At 40.4% G+C, this 21,066-nt stretch overlaps 3 protein-coding genes across 9 annotated transcripts in view; 2 read left to right on the forward strand and 1 right to left on the reverse strand.

Moving 5' to 3' along the window:
• Positions 1–421: 421 nt before the first annotated feature.
• Positions 422–4,618, reverse strand: LOC108273443 (zinc finger protein with KRAB and SCAN domains 2). Of its 2 annotated transcripts, XM_017482653.3 has the most exons (3): positions 3,965–4,577; positions 2,398–2,484; positions 422–897 (listed from the first exon to the last, which is right to left on the reverse strand). In XM_017482653.3, exons 1-3 carry the CDS (start codon positions 4,365–4,367, stop codon positions 608–610), a joined length of 780 nt encoding a protein of 259 aa, XP_017338142.1. In that variant the 5' UTR covers positions 4,368–4,577; the 3' UTR covers positions 422–607. The 2 variants fall into 2 exon arrangements, with proteins under 2 accessions (XP_017338142.1, XP_017338143.1); XM_017482654.3 differs by lacking the exon at positions 2,398–2,484 and having other exon boundaries at positions 3,965–4,618.
• A 1,407-nt stretch (positions 4,619–6,025) lies between these two features.
• tvp23b (trans-golgi network vesicle protein 23 homolog B (S. cerevisiae)) lies at positions 6,026–12,044 on the forward strand. The gene is made up of 7 exons (XM_053685371.1): positions 6,026–6,254; positions 7,684–7,757; positions 7,956–8,100; positions 8,640–8,729; positions 8,892–9,029; positions 9,153–9,281; positions 11,056–12,044. Exons 1-7 carry the CDS (start codon positions 6,243–6,245, stop codon positions 11,080–11,082), a joined length of 615 nt encoding a protein of 204 aa, XP_053541346.1. The 5' UTR covers positions 6,026–6,242; the 3' UTR covers positions 11,083–12,044.
• A 433-nt stretch (positions 12,045–12,477) lies between these two features.
• Positions 12,478–21,066, forward strand: part of exoc7 (exocyst complex component 7) — an 18,659-nt gene continuing 10,070 nt past the window's right edge. Inside the window, exons 1-11 of one of the 6 annotated variants that reach the window (XM_053685365.1) lie at positions 12,478–12,650; positions 13,263–13,328; positions 14,115–14,299; positions 14,711–14,816; positions 15,445–15,661; positions 15,792–15,959; positions 16,222–16,233; positions 18,606–18,695; positions 19,167–19,238; positions 20,731–20,876; positions 20,993–21,066. The exon at positions 20,993–21,066 is cut by the window's right edge and continues 79 nt beyond it. In XM_053685365.1, the coding sequence (XP_053541340.1) occupies positions 12,591–12,650; positions 13,263–13,328; positions 14,115–14,299; positions 14,711–14,816; positions 15,445–15,661; positions 15,792–15,959; positions 16,222–16,233; positions 18,606–18,695; positions 19,167–19,238; positions 20,731–20,876; positions 20,993–21,066 (1,196 nt within the window). In that variant the 5' untranslated portion in view covers positions 12,478–12,590. The remainder of the gene's footprint in view (positions 12,651–13,262; positions 13,329–14,114; positions 14,300–14,710; positions 14,817–15,444; positions 15,662–15,791; positions 15,960–16,221; positions 16,234–18,605; positions 18,696–19,166; positions 19,239–20,730; positions 20,877–20,992) is intronic. The other 5 variants (XM_053685367.1, XM_053685366.1, XM_053685368.1 and 2 more) reach the window with 5 other exon arrangements.

A 21,066-nucleotide genomic window follows, 5' to 3' on the forward strand; every position in this document is an offset into this window, starting at 1 on the left:
TATTTCATTGTTGGATGTTAGAACTTGAAGGGGGGGGGGGGGGGGGGGGGGGGGGGTAAAAGACGATGAAGAAGCAAAGCTATATTTAATAAGCAAAGCAAAAATAAGACGATTTAATAAGCAAAACAATCTGATGCTGAAAGTTCTGTATTAGTATATTATACTAGTGATTATTACTACAATTAGATTTCAAATAGCAGCAGTTTCACAACTGGCCTGGGTCATTAAATAATGAATGAATGAATGAATGAATGGAGGAAGAAACGTGTTTAAAATGTTCACAGCGCGCGTTCTCTTTCACCCCCTGACCTCTTTACTGTAACTGGTGTGAAGTGTTTCCTAAAATCTAAAATCCTCTTATTTTATTACATTCCGTGCTGCTGTTGATCCTCGGCAGAAATAAAGGAGTCTTGTTCTGGAGTAAAAGCTGAAGTGGGTTTAATTCGAATATATTACAATAACAGAAAGAGTGAGAAGAACATGATGCTCCTGAATCACAACAATAAAGACTGACAGCTACATGTAAAGTGCGTTAAAGAACATGGTGCAAAACAGGAATACAATAATCTGACATGGAAAGGTGCAGGAGGAGAGAGGAAGAGCGGCGCTAGTCGAGGGGCGGGGACGAGGACGAGGGGACGGTTCTGCTGCTGAGGACGTGGACCAGCTGACTGAGGAGCGTGAGAACACCCTGCTGAAACTCTCTCTGCTGTCGCCTGGCCTGAGCCGCTTCCTCCTGCCGCACGGAGAACTCCTCCTTAATGTGCTGCAGCAGCAGCTGGAAGTGGCGCTCTCTCTGCTCATAGTCCCGCCTCAGACCCTCCATCTGCTCCTCCTCCAGCTGCCTCATCACCTCCAGCACGTCTCCATCACACTTCCTCTTCCCTGGACGTGGAGCTGTAGAGGAACACCGCAGTGAGCGCTTCAGAATACATTCATGCACTCGTACAGAAAAGGGGCGTGGTCAAGGATACATGCATAAAACTGTAAAAATCATTTTTAAATCAAGAGAAAACTCGTACTCTTTATTAAGAGCTGCCCTGAGAGCTTTTAATGACCATCCCACCCGCGGCTTTCAGCGCAGAGTCTCATAAAACACGATCGATTTCATTTCAAACGAAAACATTCTGCTTATTTCAAACGAAATGTGCTATTTTATTTTAAAATAAAAAACACGATTCGTTTTTCATTTAAAATAAAATACGTTATTGATCTTTTTTTCAAAAATAAAAAGTGCCGTTTGTTTAAAAAAGAAAAAAAAGCCAGGATATTCATTTCATTATAAACATAAAAAAAACACGACTTCGCTTGTTTAAAGAATAAAACGTATAAAAAAATAAATGGCATTTTTTAATGCATTTTAATTAAATGTTTTAATCAAACTATTCAGTTGTTTCAAAACAAAAATAAAAATGCACTATAGATTTTATTGAACAGTAAAATGTTCTGTTTATTTTAAAATAAAACGCTGTTTTAAGTTAAAAAAACACACTATTGATCTTTTTTTCAAAAATAAATTGTGCTGTTTATTTTATTTTTCTTAAAACCAGGATACTCATTTTATTTTAAAATTAAATCAGCTTAGTTTATGTAAAAAACTTTAACATTATTTAACACTTTAACTTTATTTTTTTTAATTTAACTTTAACAACAAAAACATTATTTCATTTATTTGTTTTCTTAAAACTTGCCATTTTATTTCTAAAAATACAACATTATGCATTTTAATAAAAACATTTCATATAAAACTATTTAGTTGTTCAAGCAAAAATAAAACGCTATTCCTTTTATCTGTAAAATAATAAAACATGCGAGTGATTTCACTCAACACCAAAACATTCTGTTTAGTTAAAAAGGAAATGTGCGATTTTATTATTTTAAAAACAAAACATGCCATTTTATTTTTAAAAAATACAACACTATTCATTTGAATAAAAACACTTTATTTTAAATAGAAAACACATTATTTAGTTGTTTTTAAATAAAAATTCATTTGAATTTGACTTCATTGCTGAACTGAAACAAGCTGTTTATGTGGTAAGAGTGAAGGCGTGTGTCTTCGGTGTGTGAGGAGCTGAAAGATCTTTTAGTCGGTCTGTTGAAGCGTTTTCTTCACGCTGGGGTTAAAATCCGATCTAGACGTGAAGGTGTGTTGGGGTTTGTTATTCTCAGTAGGAAGGAACTCAGGATCTCAGTCGAGCTTTTAATAGAGAAGTGTGCTGGGATCAGTCCGTGACGCTCTCGCAGGATTAACGATGATCTGATTTTAACGTGTAAAAGTTTACTACAGTGTTAATCAATCACGCTGCGTGCGAGCTCCACTCGGACGTCACGCCGCTGCGGGTTTACACGGCTGTTTATTTAATACGTGAGAGTGAAAGTGAAGAGACACGTCACCTCGGAGGTGTGGCTGAGTGGGTGGGCGGCAGGTGGGCCTGCTGGGGGTCTCAGGGGAGTCGAAGCTGAGCTCGGAGTACTGATCGTCTGTAAAACACACAGCCAACAACGTTTTAATAAAGAAAGCGCTTAAAGTCTAAACTAAAAGTCCACAACGTTCTACGAACATCAAAGTTACGTTCCTTAATTTTACACAATCAGTCCGTCCCACCTTCAGACTCATATTCAGAATATATTTTCTCTTTTCTCTCTTAGTTTTAGATTCCTCTTCCATCTCTCTCTCTTTCTCTCTCTCAGTAAGAAATGTAACTAGTAATGTAAACTCCTTGTTGTCCTCTGTATCAGGGGGAGGTGGTTTTAAAGGGGCGTGGCCTAACATTTGAAGGCGGTCCCATACATAAGAAAGTACTTGCATAATAATAATAATAATAATAATAATAATAATAATAATAATAACGCACAGTATATCTTATATAGAGAGAGAGAATAAAGAAAGGCTGGTGAGGGAACGAACGTTTATAGCTGCTGTAAAGTAAGTGACACCTTCAAGGACGTTAGACAATTAAATGTAACTATAAACGGATAAAAACTGTGATGTTGCTCTTTAATAAATATAAACGTGTAATAGTTGGTAAATTGCTGTGGTGTACGAGGAATAAAACAATCAGGGACATGCGGTTACAGGAAAATAATCAACTATATATTTACATATATTTGTTTAATTATTACACACACACACACACACACACACACACACACACACACTCTCTTCTCTTTTGACGTTAAAATGTATGAACAGTTGCAGAACAGTACGAAGGAAATAAAGTTGTTTACACGGAATGAAGCCACGATTAATATATGATCAAAAATAATTTTACTACAAACAGTTTTAAATAAAAAAATATTTTATTTGCAGTTATTACGTCATACAATTACAATTATTTCTAATAAGTGTTTCATTACGAATCACTAATGCGTTATTTAATGATAATATATAGAGAGAGCTTTTAATAAACTATTTTATGAACTAACATTTTATTTTAGCAGAACAGATTTTATTCTAAAAGTGAAATAATGATTTATAATGATAAAATTATAATTATTAGATATTGATAGTAAATATTTTATAAATAAAAGAACAAAGTGGTTACTGCTCTCTCTCTCTCTCTCTCTCTCTCTCTATATATATATATATATATATATATATATATATATATATATATATATATATATATATATATATATCATATACAGTATATTTATGACTCTTACTTGCATATATTATTTTTATTTATTTACTGTACATATATTTACATATTCACCCTGCACTCAGGTACCGGTACTGTCCAACGACAATAAAGCTCTATTTCTAAAGATCTACCTATCTATCTATAGATCTCTCTATCTATCTATCTAATGAATGAATTAAGTGAGAGATATTCTGATGATGATGATGATGATAATGATCCTGATTTCCGGTTCTGTTTGATGTATGTATTTAGTTTCAGATGATGTGTTTAGAGAGGTGTTAATTGGTTGATTGGTTAATTAGTGAGTGACCTCTGACCCTCAGTGAAGGACACCTCCTCCTCCTCCTGGTGCAGGAAGCTCGTGTGTGGGTCAGTGAGCGGCTCCAGCAGTACCGACACACTGTCCCCGCTCTCCCCGCAGCCCGAGTCCAGTCCCCGCTGTCCCAGGATCGCGTCCAGCTTCTCGAACCACTTCCCGCTCCTCCGGTTCGATCCGTTCACCCGGTTATAATCTTTAATCTTTTTATAGTCCTGCTTCATCTTCTTGATCTTCTCTCGGCACCGCTGGGGACTGTGTTGGATCCCCATCTCTCCCAGACGAGCAGAAATCTTCTGGTACACTTTCGCGTTCCGGGCCGAAGACTCGAACTCTTTCTGAATGTTCTCCTCTGCGTAAATGTTCAGCAGAGCCTGCACATCTTCATCGGTCCACTTCACCATCTTTTAACCTGCTCCACTGTCCTCCAGAAGGTCTCGGTACACCGTAAACAGTTTTGTTTTTTGTTTTAAAAATGGCGGCTCTGAGGGCGGGTCATTCAGGACCAATCACTGCGGAGACTTCCGCCCTAACGTGACGTGCAGTCTCCCATTGGCTAAAAAAAAACACTACGTGTTACGTAAACGCAGATCACGTGATGCACGCCGTGTCCTTTATTTATTTATTTATTTATTTATTTAAGTTATTTGTTAACAAGAATACAATACAAACAAAAACACATAACTTTTACAAACAGGAGTGTTTGTATGTATGCTATATATATATGTATATGTTCATAATAACGTGTCAGTATTCTAGGTTAATAATTACATTAATTATTAATAATAATGAAGAGCTAGCTAACTAGCGAGAGCATAAACAGTAACATAAACAGTCCTTAAAGGTTCCACTATTTATATATCTTCCTCATATACGGTGTCTATACATTATACACATTTATATATACTGTACTTGTGTACTGTTTTATCTTCTATACTGTTTACGGGACCAACACATTCATCACAATGTCAAAGCCCAAACAAACACGAAAGTACTGACACCAAAAAAAGGTCCCTGGAACTCCCAAACAGGAACTAAATCAGCCCTGGTTCCTCTTTTGAGTTCCTGAAAAAGTTCCTGCGGTGTAGCTGTACACTTCCTGTCATTCACTGCTGCTGTATCTCAGATTTGAGGTGGATTTAAAGACATCACGTACTGAACACCATGTCAACAATGCGTACTCTTCAGGACGGTTCTCTCAACTCACCGCTTTTCTCACTCTCAGGCAGGGTTTGGATTAAAGACTTCATTTATACCTCTGTCATACCCTGCTGCTGAGAAGATCTGCGGTTAATGTTCCTCATTTCCACAGTAACACATTATTTCTCTTCTCTTTTCATGCAGAAAAGTTCCTCTTTTGTGGCACATTTTTAATAACGCACCAAAATTTCCAAAATGAGTAACAGAACAACCAAAACACCACAAGAATCATGAAGATATAATAAATAAATAATAAACAAAATCAAAACCATGACATCAGTGTTTGTACATAAACACAGCAGACTGTCATTAATGCACAAATGAAAATAAAAGATTTAAGATATGAATGTGTCATGTTTTTGATTTCAGAATTCATACTGATGAGCTTTTAGCCGTGACAGAAGTGTAAAATCACAAATAAATGATGAATGTAGTGGGTTATTACACAGATCAAATGAGTTAACATCAGTACTATTATTAACTAGGATTATTAATTTACCTAATAAGTGTTTAGTCTATATCAGGTATTTAAATATTGATGTAAAGTGTGACGGTGAAAAAACAGGCACAGAATATAAGAAATAAAATAAAAAATTGGCAAAAGAAAGAAGAAACATATTTACTAAGAAACTCTTTATTAATTATTATTTATAGGAGATTTTCTAAAAGCGTTGTGAATGTGGAATTGAGCTGAGCTGTTTAAATATTTTTTAAATAAGTAAATTAATTAATTTAAATAAAAGAATGAATAAAACAATACATTAAATAAATAAATAAAATAGTAGTACAATAAAATGCAACTAAACCCAAGAGCAGCGGAAGAAGAAGCAAACATTAAGCTGCCACCGGAAACCAGCCATGTTCACCGGAAGTGTAGCGCTCCTTTAGCGCGTAAGAGTTCATAATTATGTTCAGTTCACTGCCGTAATGGCACTTTAATTATTATTATTATTATTATTATTATTATTATTATTATTATTATTATTATTATTATTGACGTTGTACTTCAGGGTGTGAGTAGTTTATTTTGAAAACTCCACCTCCGGTTTGCTGTGTTCACACAACAGTAGCTGTCAACAATGCTACGGATGGTGAGTGTCTCGGCTAACATCAGTAAATTCCTGTGTATTTTCTCTTTATTAGATTGTACCTTATTGTTTTAATATGTGTATACACCTGTCCTGTAGATTTATCTCTCTCCTGTGGAGTTTAATCACAGTGTGGTGTTTCACTATCGGGTCTGTAAATAGGGCCGCATCCCCAATGACGTCATATTGGATATGAAGTGCACTAGGTAGGCAGTTATTTCACGCTGTGTAGTGTACCGCAGTAGGCAGTGAATGTGGGATTGAGCCCTCGGTGTGGACAGAAAGCTAAGCTAGACTGGTTTACTGTTAAATACATCACTGAAAACTTTACATTATTGTCTTAATAGGCTTCAATATGGGGCTAGGACGCGGAATTAACTAATGTGGGGTTTCAATATAGATATTAAATTAATAAATAAAACCTTCTCGTGTGTTCTTCTTCTCATCACACTTATTCCTTTATACCACCGCGATTTACCAACAATTATAGGTTTTACTTATTAAAGAAGGATCCAGTGTACTTTTTATCCGTTTATAGTTACGGTTAATGTCTGTGAGTCCCTGTTCTCTCTTACATTACAGCAGCTATAAACAGTCGTTCCCCTAGTCGTCTGAGTCACTTCTCAACCGTAACCAGGACTTTTGATTCTCATGCGCGCAAATTAATTCACCGGAGTTGCTTAGAAGAGTCGAATCACTTAGGATAAACTCTCCTCTGTCCTTAAAACATAAAGCCACAGCTTTACCCCTGACTGTGGACCTAAACATTACAAAACATCTCCACACAGAACAACGAAGAGCTGCTGGTACAGAGAATTAATCAACATGTAGAAATGTTTTTAGTGTGTGTGTGTATATATATACATACAAGGTTGTGAACTCTTGTGCTGAAGAATTACACAATCCCAATGTTACATACAGATAATATATATTGGACTAAACCAAATGATGCAGAAAATGGGGGGCTGGATTCTTAATTATACACTTATATATCCACTGAAATAGCTACTAAAGTCATAATTTGCACTAAATTATACAAATACAGAGCGAGTAGTAGTATTGTTGTGGTTGTTGTGATTGTTGGTGGTGTTGTACTTGTGGTGGTGGTGGTTGTTTTTGTGGTTGTTGGGGTGGTGGTTGTTGCTGCTGTGGTTTTTGTGGTTGATGTCGTGGTTGTCATGGTGTTCAGGCTGTGGTTGTGGTGGTTGTTTGTGTTGTGTTTGTTGGTGTCGTAGTGGTTGTTGTTCTGGTGGTTGTTGTGGTTTTTGTAGTTGTTGGTGTTGTGGTGTTTGTGGTTGTTTTAGTGTTTGTAGTTGGTGTTGTGGTGGTTGTTGTGGTGTTTTGTAGTTGGTGTTGTGGTGGTGTTGTGGTGGTTGGTGTTTTGATTGTTGTTGGTGTTACGATCAGTCATGTGACTTCCCTGCACTTGTAGGACTCTAACGAGGACGTGTCGTTATTCGATGCTGAAGAGGAGTCTGCGAAAAATTCCCGAAAATCAAAAATCAAGTGAGTCTCTGATCCGCATCACATGTGACTTCCTGTCGAGGTGTATTGTTTTTATTTATTTTTTGACAGTTTTTCTTAAAATGTGAACTTTATTACCTCGTGTTATTATCTGATCAGGAAGAGACGGAGAAGTGATCGACTGCTTTTATCACACATATGTGTGTGTGTGTGTGTGTGTGTGTGTGTGTGTGTATACAGACACCCCGTGGCTTCGTTCTTCCACCTGTTTTTCCGTGTGGGAGCGATCCTGCTCTATCTCCTGTGTGAGTTCCTCAGCAGCAGCTTCATTGCCTGCATGGTCTCCATCATCCTCCTCCTGTCCTGTGACTTCTGGGCCGTTAAAGTGAGACTGTTTTATATTCGTAATTAAAATCTTTTCTTACATAAATACATAAATAAAACATTTTAAAAGGTCATAAATGAAATGAATAAAAATGACAGAAACATCGCCACACCTTTATCCTCATTAATAACCTCAGCACTAATTAATAACTTAGTAAACTGTGTGTTTGACCTCTCAGAATGTATTTTGGTGTTACCATGACAACCGTTATCCCTCCTTCGCTTTTTATCACAAACGGTAGCTATGTCAGCTCGTGAGGTCCTGTAGCTAAACGTTTCTAAACGTTTCCAGCTACCAATCACATCTCCTGCCTCTATTCATTTGCATATCAGATGTGATTGGCCCAAGGTCTGGAGTGTATTTAGTGACATCACAAACTGAGCTCATGCATAGCTTCGCCCCCAACATCAGCTTTATGCAGAATTAATGATTAAGGCTGTTTTAAATGGGAAAATATGTGTTAAAAATTTTACATATTTAGACGTAAGGTGTGTGTGTGTGTGTGTGTGTGTGTGTGTGTGTGTGTGTGTGTGTTACAGAACATCACAGGTCGGTTATTGGTGGGTCTGCGCTGGTGGAACCAAGTGGATGAAGATGGGAACAGTCACTGGGTGTTTGAGTCTAGAAAGGTGTGTGTGTGTGTGTGTGTGTGTGTGTGTGTGTGTGTGTGTGTGTGTGTGTGTGTGTGTGTGTGTGTGTGTCTTTGCATTTCTTTGAAGTAGAAACGTGTTCGGAATCAATCGGCTATAGAAGGTCTGTGTGTGTGTGTGTGTGTGTGTGTGTGTGTGTAGGTGAATGGGAGTGAGCGCTCAGTGTCTCTGGCGTCTGATGCAGAAGCTCGGATCTTCTGGTTTGGTCTGATCATCTGCCCTGTGCTGTGGATCATCTTCACCTTCAGCACACTCTTCTCTTTCAGGATCAAATGGCTGGTGAGAACCATCACTGTAGTGTGTGTGTGAGTGAGAGAGAGAGAGAGAGTCCTAATGAACTGGATGAAGATGATGGTGTTTGTGTGTGTGTGTGTGTGTGTGTGTGTGTGTGTGTGTGTGTAGGCGGTGGTGTTAATGGGCGTGGTCCTGCAGTGTGCAAATCTCTACGGTTACGTTCGGTGTAAAGTGGGTACCAGCAGTAATCTGAAGAACATGGCTACCAACTACCTTGGAAAGCAGTTCCTCAGACAGGTTTGTGTGTGTGTGTGTGTGTGTGTGTGTGTGTGTGTTTGTGTATGTTTTTGTGTGTGTGTGTGTGTGTGTTTCCCAGCTTGTGTTTACAGATTACAGTAAACAAATGATATTATTTCTGAACTCTGTTCACTTCTGTTAATAGAATATAATGTCGTTCTGTTTAATAAATATAGTGCAATTACTGTAAACTCTATAAATACATAAAGAAAGCATGTTTAAACGTTTACTAATATCGAAAAATAATTAAATTATTATTATTGTTAAGGAGCCAAACACCTAATTAGGGTCCAAGCACCAACGGTGCAAGGTAGCTGTTGTTTTAATATAGATTATTATTATTATTATTATTATTATTATTATTATTATTATTCTGGCTAGGGCGTCTGTGGCAACCCATAGAACCGTGTGGTAAAAAGTTGTGAAATTTGGCAGCCAGCTTCAGGATACATTCAGCTACAAATACACCAAATCTGGGCCCCAAGCTCCCAAAGCTCTAGCACCACCAACAGGTCACAATTTGGCCAAACTCAAAGTAATTTTATGCCCATAACCTTTGAACCGTGTAGCCAAAATTTCAATGCCGATGTCTGTAGATTCCTTTTATCATGCTGAGTTAAATGGACCCTAAGACGTCAATTTCCACCTAATTAGATTATCGACCATCTTGGATTTTGTTATAAACTCCTCCTACAAGTTTTGTCCAAATTTCACAAACGTTGGCTCGTAACATCTTCAGACCAATCCGCACAAAACATATCAACTGGAATTTTGATTTTCTAAACCGTTCGTCTCACTAACGACGCATCATCATGAAACTTGGCGGGTGACTCCAGGACTGTGACCTGAAGCCACGCAACAAATTTCATGACAGCACCACCTAGAGGTCAAAAGTTACAATGATATATATAAAATGCTTGAATCTAATCGTGTTTTTTTGCTGCTACTCCTACAAATTACACCCAAAAATCATTCAATTTATCTCACATCATCTTGAGACCTGTCTGAACAACAGTCAACTGACAGGGTTTAATATTAAATAGCATTTTTAATGAACAATTCTCTCTCTAAAAAAAATATCAAACACAATATAAGACAGATGCAGAAACTTGCACAAACTGGGGAAAATGCCCCAACTGATGAGAAAAAAAATTAATACCTTGGATGTTTTTAAACTGCAAGAAGACAAACATTTTCAGGTCAGAGCAGCAGCAATCAAGACCACCCACAGGTCAAAGTAGCACCATCACCATGGCTGCAGCAGCAATGCCACCCTGCTGCCCATTAGTTCATCTAGACCTTTCCTCCTACTGTCAGAGCATTCCACCTCTGTCTGTGCTCGAAAAATACACATCATGAGTCAAACTTCACATCACTCTTCAATCCCTTTGTCTATAGTTATGGCTCTGCTTTCCTGTTCTCTCTTTGGCAACAGTTGTACCGTGTCTGTGAATGTGTGTCTCGCCGTGTTCTGGGTGCTTGGCCCCTGAAAATGTAGCTTGCAGATTTAATTATTATTATTATTTACACTTTATTATAGTATAGAATACTGCAATAACACCATTATTTTATTAAATTCTATATTATTTATTGTGGTTATGTTACATTGTTACTTATTATATATCTGTTTGCTTTTTTTACATTATACATCATGATTTATAAACATAAATACTTCATTATCAATCGTATCTACACAATATGGTACTCAGGAATAATCACACAGTTGTTTCTTGTGTGTGTGTGTGTGTGTGCGTGTGTGTTTTTCTAATTAAAGGCTGTGAGTAAACAGGACGCATCCTGAAGCGGAGCTGCAGCGCACATCCCACTGTAATATTCCTGAAAAATTCCCAAATATTCAGTTTCCTGGAGTTTAATTTAGAGGAGGACTTTTGTGAAGCTGAACCATGTTACTGCACTGCATGTTACACACATTCACACTCACACACACTCACACACACACACACACACACATATAACCACATTATCCACTTTATCCTCATATCAGATTTATTTATTCAATGAAATGTTGTTATATGAAGATTTTGTAAAGTTGTTTTTTTTTTGGGGGGGGGGGGGGGGGGGCAGTTATTTATTTTACTTTTAATCAGGATGGACAAGTCAGTTGTTTATTCTGATGTCTTTATTATTATTTTAAAATGTGAATATAATATATATTCTGTGTCCTGATTTCTCCAAGTTCATTTACAGTGACACTTTAAAAAGTCAATAAAAGTGACATGAAAATTAAATGGAAATTAAGGTTAAATCAACATCAGTGATAAAGTCAAGGAAAATTTAAGTAAAAATTTTAAATAAGTTACTATTAAAGGGTACATTTTATTTACATTTTGAACAGTTTCATTTAAATGACAAATTCTATTTATTTTTAGCTGAATTAAATAAAACTGATTATTTCTTCAGATCGCCCTCGTTATTTAGTATAATGATAGATAAACATTATTAAACATTAAAATGTCTGTATAAGTTTATGCAGTATTTATTTACCTTGAGGTAAAGAATTAAAGGTCTTCCATATCTTCCTTTATCTTTTTTCATGTTTGTGGTAGTGTAAACTGTGTACATACTGTACGTGTGTATAATATTCTACATAACACTGCGATTAGAACATTTCTACATTTCTCATAACTGATGTAAAGTTTCATTTCAGATAAAGTGGAAGATAAAGTAGTGGTCATGTTTATAAAAGTGTGAGATCCTGATTGTTTTAAGAATCCGTGTGATTAAAGTGATGTTTTATCCTCAGCTCTGCGTTCGGCCGAGTTTATCCTGCTTTATTACATTCCTTATTATCTTTAATTGAAATTTAAATGCTTAAAATACGTTGTTAATTGTATTTAGGTTTTCGTGTTCAGTTTATCTCATTATATTATAAATATCTTGTTTTTATTTATACTTATTGTGGCAAATCTTATTCTATCCATGTTACTGTAACTTTTTTTTTTATTTGTCGCAGCTCATTTAGTGTAATTTTACTTAAAATAATAATAATTTCTTTTGAGTTCTAAAAAGTGAGTTCATGGGGTTTTTTATATATATTTTTGGGTTTCTAAAAGGTTGTAAAGGTTTTATTGTTATAATTATTATTAATTTTCTGTACAAAAGCGCCCTCTAGTGGAATAAAACCCCGGAAATGTCTGACGCACAGCGCCCTTATCCGCACTGCGCATGCGCAACAGCTCCGCGCATGCGCAGCTCCTCCTCAGCTCGGGCAGTGACCAGGGGAAGGCCGGGGAGATTGTTTTGGAATCATTTATAGTGAATTAATTTAATTCTCACAGTTTCTTCATCATGATTCCCACCGAGGACGCGTCCGCCAGGAAGAGAGAGATCGAGGAGAAATTAAAACAGGTGAGTTTACGGAAAGACAAAGAGAGAAAAACGCCCGAGAGATCAAGAGGACAGGAAATGGTTTTCTACATATTTACGTTTATATCTACATAATTATTCTCTACATAAACACACAGGTTTATACACACATTATCCTGATTATGTAGCTTTTTATTCATGCATGTGTTAATTTTCATCCAGGTACACATTACACACACACACACTGTAGTATTTATTTCTAATTAATTTCCAATATTCCACTGTGTGTGTGTGTATGTGTGTATATATATAATATATATATGTGTATATATATATATATATATATATATATATATATATATATATATATATATATATATGTGTGTGTGTGTGTGTGTGTGTGTGTGTGTGTGTGTGTGTATGTATGTATATTTAGATAATTTTGTGATAATGTTATGATACTGTATTTGAAATGAGTATTGTTATATCATATGAAATATTCATGATAATGTTTTTTCTGCTTATGAAATGTAATAATCACAGTACTGATTATCATGGTGTCCCTAGTGCTTAGCTGATGAAACACACACTCGAGGCACAAAAATAAACAAATAAATTACATTTACCTGTTTTTTTTTTTTGCTCCAAATTCAGGAACAAGAGACGCTGTCGTTTATTCGTGAGAATCTGGAAAAGAGCGACCAGCTCACTAAAGGAATGGTAAGTCAGAAACCCTGCTCTGAGAGTGTGTGTGTGATACGTGTGTGTTAGCTGAACTTGGCTCTATTTAAACTCAAATTTCAAAGAAATGCAGAAAGCCATGCCTCTAGAGCAGGAGTGTCAAACTCATTTTAGTTCAGGGGCCACATACAGCCCAATTAGATGTCCAGTGGGCTGGGTCAGTAAAATCATAGCATATTTACCTATAAATAACAAGTCCATGTTTTTCCATTTGTTTTCATGCAAAGAAGTACAAGTGCACAAGTACATCTTCATATTTAATGAAATATCCTTTTACAAAACATATCATGAACAACCCCAGATTTCTTAAGACAAACATGTGCAATTTGCTTCTGATTATTATTTACATGTGCACATTACAGCTGGTCACAGTGTAATAACTAACAGCATAAGGTGCATTGCAGCTGTTCGGTCTGAGTCCCAGCTTTGTGCCGCGTCTTCTACTCTGACTTAAACAGTGCGCCCCTAGCGGATAATTTAGGAATAGCATTTTATTCAAAATTTCTAGTTCGTGTCTTTTTTTTCACTTTCAAAATTCATCCTGCGGCCGCATTGAACCCCCTAGCAGGCTGGTTTTGGCCTGTGGGCCGTACGTCTAACACCCCTGCTCTAGAGCATCAGAATGCTAGCACAAAGAAGCGGAGCTTGCCGAACTGATTGGCGTGCCAGTAGACCCGCCTCCTGGTGCTGATTGGTTAGATGTGATTGGTTGCTCGTTGCTACACTACATAATGGTTGTGTTTTTATTTTTATTTTTGTCCTCAGGTGTCAATCCTGTCGTCGTTCGAGAGTCGGCTCATGGCTCTGGAGAACTCCATCATCCCGGTTCACAAGCAGACCGAGAACCTGCAGCGCCTTCAGGAAAACGTCGACAAGACGCTCTTCTGCCTCGACCACGTCATCAGCTACTACCACGTCGCCAAGGATACGGATAAAATCATCAGGGAGGGGTGTGTTTATATCTTCTATAATACACTTCAGGATCTCTGTCTGTCTCTGTCTGTCTCTCTCTGTCTGTCTGTCTGTCGCTCTGTCTGTCTCACTCACTCACACTCTCTCTCTCTCTCTCTCTCTCTCTCTCTGTCTCTCTCTGTCTGTCTGTCTGTCTTTGACATTTAATCATAACACATTTTTATTGTGGGTGCCAATACTTTTGGGACTGCGTGTGAGTTCTGCAGGTTTCCTCCTGAGACACAGTGAGAGTGATGATGGTTTTAAAGTTACACATATCACTCCCCATAGTGACATCACAATCTGAGGTCAAACATAGCTCCGCCCCCAAATCACTTTTACATTTCTATGTTACTGAGGTGTGTGTGTGTGTGTGTGTGTGTGTGTGTGTGTGTGTGTGTGTTTTGCAGACCCACTGGGCGGTTGAACGAGTATCTCGCCTGCATCGCCAAGATCCAGAAAGCTGTGGAATATTTTCAGGATAACAATCCCGACAGTCCTGAGCTCAACACTGTGGTATAGTACCTGTCTCTCTCTCTCTCTCTCTCTCTCTCTCTCTCTCTCTCTCTCTCTCTCTCTCTCTCTCTCTGTACCTGTCACTCTTTCTCTCTCTCTGCTTCTCTCTCTATATATGTATATCTGTCTATCTGTCCCTCTCTGTTTGTCTGTCTGTCTGTCTGTCTGTCTGTCTCTCTATTACAGTATCAGACTCTTTGTATCTGTACCTGTCTCTCTCTTTGTACCTGTCTCTCTGTCGGATGGCGCTCTACACTGAGCGTGAGGGCAGTGGGTAGTGTGTACAGTTCAGTATGGTTATACCCTCTGTAGGGAACACACACAGTGAATAGGGATGATGATGATGATGATGATGATGATGATGAGGGGTAAAACATGATAAATAGTGATCAGAAAGCTTTACGGATTAGATTCAGTCTGTGGATTAAATTCTGTAAACGGAGATTTGAGAAGAGTGGAGATTCCTCTGCACGAGGACAGGTGACCCGACACGGTTGTAGCTCCGCCCCCATGGTACCTGAGCGAGTGCAGCGTGCGTGCTTGTGTACGTTCAAGATAAAAACATGGAGGATGAATGGAGAGACCCGGAGCGGTGGTCCTGATCCAGTTCCTCCTGCGTGTCTTTCAGAAAGTGCGGTTTGAGAAGGGTAAAGAGCAGCTGGAGGCGGAGTTTCGTGCCCTGCTGACACGCTACAGTAAGCCGGTCCCGCCCGTGCTGATCTTGGACGCGATTGGTGGGGACGAGGAGCTGGAGGGCGAGGTCACGCTGGAGCATCTTCCCGAGGCCGTGCTGCAGGACGTCATCTGCATCGCCGGGTGGCTGGTGGAGTACGGGCGGAACCAGGGTACACGCACGTATACGCAAGAACCCGTCTTGCACACACGCAGTACACACTCACGTTCCAGATTGCACCTCATCGTGTGTGTGTGTGTGTGTGTGTGTGTGTGTGTGTGTGTGTGTGTGTGTGTGTTCAGACTTCATGAACGTTTATTACCAGATCCGTTCCAGTCAGCTGGATCGCTCCATTAAGGGTCTGAAGGAACATTTCCGTAAGAACAGCGCCTCCTCTGCGCTGCTTTACTCCCCCGCGGTGCAGACCAAACGCAAGGACACGCCCACCAAAAAGGTTCCGAAGCGACCAGGTAAGTGTGACCTTTAACCTCGCATGCCTGCTTTAAGCACCCTTCATGGGTTTAGGGGCGAGGGCACTGGGGTGAGTGTTAGTACCTGCTGGAGTCAGTGTTGCATCCATGGGTTTCACTCAGGTCCTCTTTTCTTACATTCAGAACTTTCTACTGGAACAGGACACTAGGTTCTGTGTTCTTCTGGTTCTTTGTCTCATACTAACATCTTCTCCCTTGTCTTCCCCTCGTCCTTGTACTCGTTCGGCTGAAATGACGGCAGTTTACATCCCAGGTAAAGTGTCAGCGTCGCTAGTGTGCTCTGGCCATCGCATGCTTTAACTACGCCATAACAGAACCGGAGAGAAATCTCATCATTAGAACATCATGATGTTCTCCACCAGCAGAACTTTATCAGGATCAGAACGTCTGGTTCTGACAAATAAACAACTTACAGTAACTCAGTAAACATACCACACCGAAAGTCTAAAACAAAGGTTCAACGAAGTCGCGTTTAAGGAAACCAGATTGAATAAATCCAGTTTGATCTAATCCACATTTAGCAAATCCTGGGCAGAAGATCCAGGTTTAACAAATCCAGCCGACGACAACAGCAGGAGTCGGTAGTAGAAACCGTAGAGTAAGAACTTCATAGCAGAACTAGCTTTCAGCCCTTCAGTGATTACCAAACAAAAAGCATCCTGGAAGTGTTGCTTCCTTCAGATAACAGCAACTGAACATCACAGTCTGTCCAGGGTTAATATATCCAGTATAACGTCCTAACAGAACCAAGATGTGTGGGAAGCTATCTCCAGGAGAAGTCCATAGGTAAAGTCAGAAAGAACACCAAGATGTCACACCCTGGCTTTCTACTAAACAGATTCAGAGCAGAAGTAGATGTAAAGCGGTACTTCCATCAGAAGAACCAGGACAGAAGTTGTAGCTTAGAGCAAGTTATTGTCAAAACTTCAGATCTTTGTAGCAGAACCTGTGCTTCCTCCAGGTAAAAACAGCATCCATGATTAATCCATGGTTCCTCAACAGATTGACGTGGAAGGCAGAAGTGAAGACAGCAGAACGCTGTAGAGGTCTAGGTTTAAAATCGTAGAACTATATAGCACGAGCAGGCAGAACCCACGCAGAACGTCAGGTGTTCCTCAGAAGAACTTCACAGTAGAATTATATTAAGCCTTAATTTTCCTTCAGCCTCAAACAGTGGCCAAGCTTCATGGTCTGTTTTGAAGACCGAGGTTCTAAATCCAGGTTTCCACCAGTGGAACCATATAGAAAACTCAGTAGTACGTTATAGCAGATCTGGGTTTCCACCAGCAGAACTTCCTTCCTCACCTTTTCAGATTCAGAGCTCAGACTCTGTGTGGATGTTTCTTATCTAGAACCAGCTGGAACATTCACACGCTTAGCTCTGTTACTGCTGCTTCAGACGTCTATACATGTCGTGTGTGTGTGTGTGTGTGTGTGTGTGTGTGTGGAGCCTGCTCTGTGAACTGTTCCCTTTCCATCCCATAATCTCTCATAGTGATGGGTTCTCACACGGGTTCTGCTTCTCTCACAAGTAAATGCATGACTTGCACGGCACTCTTCCATCACATGGAGGCATCGTTTTCACTCTGGAAGCTCTGCACGTTCTTCTGAACGGTTCCTGCAGAGCCGTGTGTCTCCGCTCCAGTCCTGCAGATCGTTCTAACGACGTTCTCCCCACATGTGCTGCTTCTGAAGAGGTCACGGCGGTATCCGCCATCTTGGATTTTCCAGGCATGAATGGTTAAAATAGCTGGTGATGAGTAGCTGTCGTACGTTAGCTAATAAATCCAGAGAAGTGGAGTAACAGTGTGCTGAGCAGAAGGTTGTGAGTTCAGATCTCAGCCAGGATCTTCAGCGAGGAGAAGCCCTTCATCACTCCGCATCAGGACGGGCAGGTCGGCGTTTTCTCGACCTGCGTCTTGGACTTCTTGAAGACCGCTGAAGATCCTCTTTAAATACCTTCAGAAGCTTCCATGACGTCATTGTGAAGGTTGACGATGGATCCAGAGCGGACGGGACCGTTTCGAAACGGCTTCCTCCAACCCGGAAGTGGTTCTGGTTCTGAGAGGCGGACACGTCTGTGTGTTTGGAGAAGAATCCTGAGCGCTCGGTTAGAACTTTGAGCTGCAGGACTGGAGATGAGAACGTTTCAGACAGGGTCTGTGTCGTTAGCAGTGCTCATCGCTCTGTTCTACACTGTGTGTGTGTGTGTGTGTGTGTGTGTGTGTGTGTGTGTTAGATGTTAGCGCTCAGTGTGAAGTGTGTTTGCTAGCATGAGCTGCAGCGTGCGCATTAAACCATCACTGCTCTGATGAAATAACCTGTGTGTTCTCTCCTCACTGGTGTGAGTGTGTGTGTGTGTGTGTGTGTGTGTGTGTGTGTAATGGTGGGAACAGTGGGTTCTGCTGATAGGCTGTAGTTCAGAAGAACCTCTCCCTCTTTCTTGGCTGTTTATTGTTTTTGGAGAACTCACTCACTCTGTCACTCTTCCTCTGCACGGTGCACTCTTCCTGTCTTTCACTGCTCCTCTCCTTCCCTTCTCTCTCTCTCTCTCTCTCTCTCTCTCTCTCTCTCTCTCTCTCTCTCTCTCTCTCTCTCCTCCCCTTGTGGCTCTGTGGGGTGTAGGGACGATCCGTAAAGCTCAGAACCTGCTGAAACAGTACTCTCAGCATGGCCTGGATGGGAAAAAGGCCTCTAACCTCACTCCTCTAGAAGGTAATCTTCCTCTTCCTCTTCCTCACTTCCTCTCTGCTGTGTGTGTGTGTGTGTGTGTGTGTGTGTGAGTGAGAAGACGGAACACAGACTTGCAGCTCGCAGCACCTCCTGTGCTGTGTGATGAGGAGGAGGAGTAGTCTTCATCACTAACAGGAGATGAACGCTGATTCGTGAAGGATCTGTAATGTTACAGGTTCAGGTGTGGCGTTCAGTCACAGGAATGCTGCTGTGATGTAAGTCTGTGTGTTCAGGGTCTTCTAACACACACACACACACCACTAACACACACACACACCACTAACACACACACACTTTTCTCTTCGGTACGGTGGGTATGCGTGCTTCCCTGGTTGAAGGCTTGGTGGGCGGGGCCTGCTTCTTTAGTTCTCCTACTTTGATAGTGGGCCCGGGTCATGTGACTCTAGATCATGTGACTCAGGTCATGTGACTTTACCCCATTCAACCAATCAGGTTACGATCACGAGCCGCGCGGGGTTAAGCATCTGTCGGACACACTGAGCGACAAGCACGGGGCCTCAGCAGGTGAGTCTCTAAGCCCCGCCCATGCCGGCTCTGCCTTGGCGGACCACGCCCACTTTCATTGTCTAAATGACTCTCGTTATTTAAAAAATCATAGCTTTTCTGTTTCTCTCGCTCTCCCTCTTTCTCTCTCTCCATCTGTCTCGCTCTCTCTCTCTCGCTTGTACTCTACCTCTTTCTTTTCCTTCTCTCAGTCTCTTCTATTCTCCCTTTTTTCCTCTCTCGTTTTTTCCTCTCTACTGCTCACTCTTCCCTTTACTGTTTTTTTCTTTATCGTGCACTTTCCTTTGTTTCTCTCTCCTCTCTCGCTCACCCTCTCTATCTCTCTCTCTCCCTCCCTCTCGCTCTCTCTCTCTCTCTATCTCTCTCTCTCCCTCCCTCTCGCTCTCTCTCTCTCTCTATCTCTCTCTCTCCCTCCCTCTCGCTCTCTCTCTCTCTCTATCTCTCTCTCTCCCTCCCTCTCTCTCTCTCTCTCTATCTCTCTCTCTCCCTCCCTCTCGCGCTCTCTCTCTCTCTCTATCTCTCTCTCTCCCTCCCTCCCTCTCTCTCTCTCTCTCCCTCTCTCTCTCTCTCTCTCTGTCTTTGTCTTTATTTTGTTTGTTCAATCATCTTGTTTTTTCCCCTCTCTTTTCTTCTGATCCTTCTCTCTCTTTTCCTCTCTCTCTTTTCCTCTCTCTCTTTTCCTCTCTCTCTTTTCCTCTCCTGCTGAAATGAAACAATTATGTATGTTTTTTCAAGTTATGTTATATTTTTAATGAATTAAATCTTTTCTTTTTTCTTCTTACTCTTCTCTCTATATCTCTCTTCTCTCTGCCCCTTTCTCTCTCTCTTTTGTCTCTTTCCTTCTTCACACCTCTCCTTTTCTTTTCTCTTTCTCGCGTTCTTTCTCTGCTTCTTTTCCTCTCTCGCTTCCTCTCCCGACTCTCCCTTTCTTTTCTCTTTGCCTCTTTCTCTCTGTCTCTTTCTCTGCCTCTGTTCCTCCCTCTCCATCTCCCCACCTCTCTCTCCCTTTCTTCTTTCTCTCTCTCGCGCACCTTTCTTTTCTCTCTCTTTGCCCCTCTCTCTCTCTTTCTTTCCATCTTCACACCGCTCCATTTTTCTCTCTCTTCTCTCTCTCTTTCCCCGGACAGCAGCAGGTGTAGGTTATGAGTGTTCTAACAGTATTATTGACGCTGGAGAAGTTCGGCCGGTGTAATAGGATTGATTTGTGTATGAAGACGAGTCTCGCCGCTGGAGCAGAAACGCAGTCTGGGGGCTGGAGTGTGACGTCAGAGAGGCTAATGCAGCTAGCTAATCACACTAGCCTGTAGCCCCAGATTAGCACAGAGCTAATGTCCTGATAGACTGTTTACAGTGAAGAGGGAAATGTGGACGTTTCCTTTATAGTTTAATTTCTGCTCTAAATTAATCTGTGAACGTGATCACATGACACCTGTGTGTGTGCGTGTCTCTCTCTCTCTCTCTCTCTCTCTCTCTCTCTCTCTCTCTCTCTCAGGGAAAGATGATGTGATGGACGTGGAGATCGACTCGTATATCCACTGCATCAGTGCGTTTGTGAAGCTGGCGCAGAGCGAGTACACTTTACTGACCGAGATCATTCCTGAACATCACCAGAAGAAAACCTTCGACTTGCTCATCCAGGTCTCACACACACACACACACACACACACACACACACAATGAGCTGACGCACACAAGCTGAGAGTGGAGTGAAAAAAAAAAATATTTATAATGTATGTGTGTGTGTGTGTGTGTAGGAGGCGTTAGATAACCTGATGCTGGATGGTGACAACATCGTAGCAGCCGCACGCAGAGCCATAATGAGGCACGA

This window comes from Ictalurus punctatus, chromosome 13, assembly GCF_001660625.3.
Source record: "Ictalurus punctatus breed USDA103 chromosome 13, Coco_2.0, whole genome shotgun sequence".
NCBI classification, from domain to species: Eukaryota; Metazoa; Chordata; class Actinopteri; order Siluriformes; family Ictaluridae; genus Ictalurus; species Ictalurus punctatus.

Excerpts from the sequence above, each read along its gene's own strand:
- tvp23b (XM_053685371.1), top strand. Across the intron at positions 8,730-8,891 it reads GGGTGTTTGAGTCTAGAAAG|GTGAATGGGAGTGAGCGCTC; the intron begins GTGTGTGTGTGT and ends GTGTGTGTGTAG. Across the intron at positions 9,282-11,055 it reads GAAAGCAGTTCCTCAGACAG|GCTGTGAGTAAACAGGACGC; the intron begins GTTTGTGTGTGT and ends TTCTAATTAAAG.
- LOC108273443 (XM_017482653.3), bottom strand. The coding sequence starts at position 4,367 with ATGGTGAAGTGGACCGATGAAGATGTGCAGGCTCTGCTGAACATTTAC. Across the intron at positions 2,485-3,964 it reads GGAGGTGTCCTTCACTGAGG|ACGATCAGTACTCCGAGCTC; the intron begins GTCAGAGGTCAC and ends TGTGTTTTACAG. Across the intron at positions 898-2,397 it reads CACTCAGCCACACCTCCGAG|CTCCACGTCCAGGGAAGAGG; the intron begins GTGACGTGTCTC and ends GTTCCTCTACAG.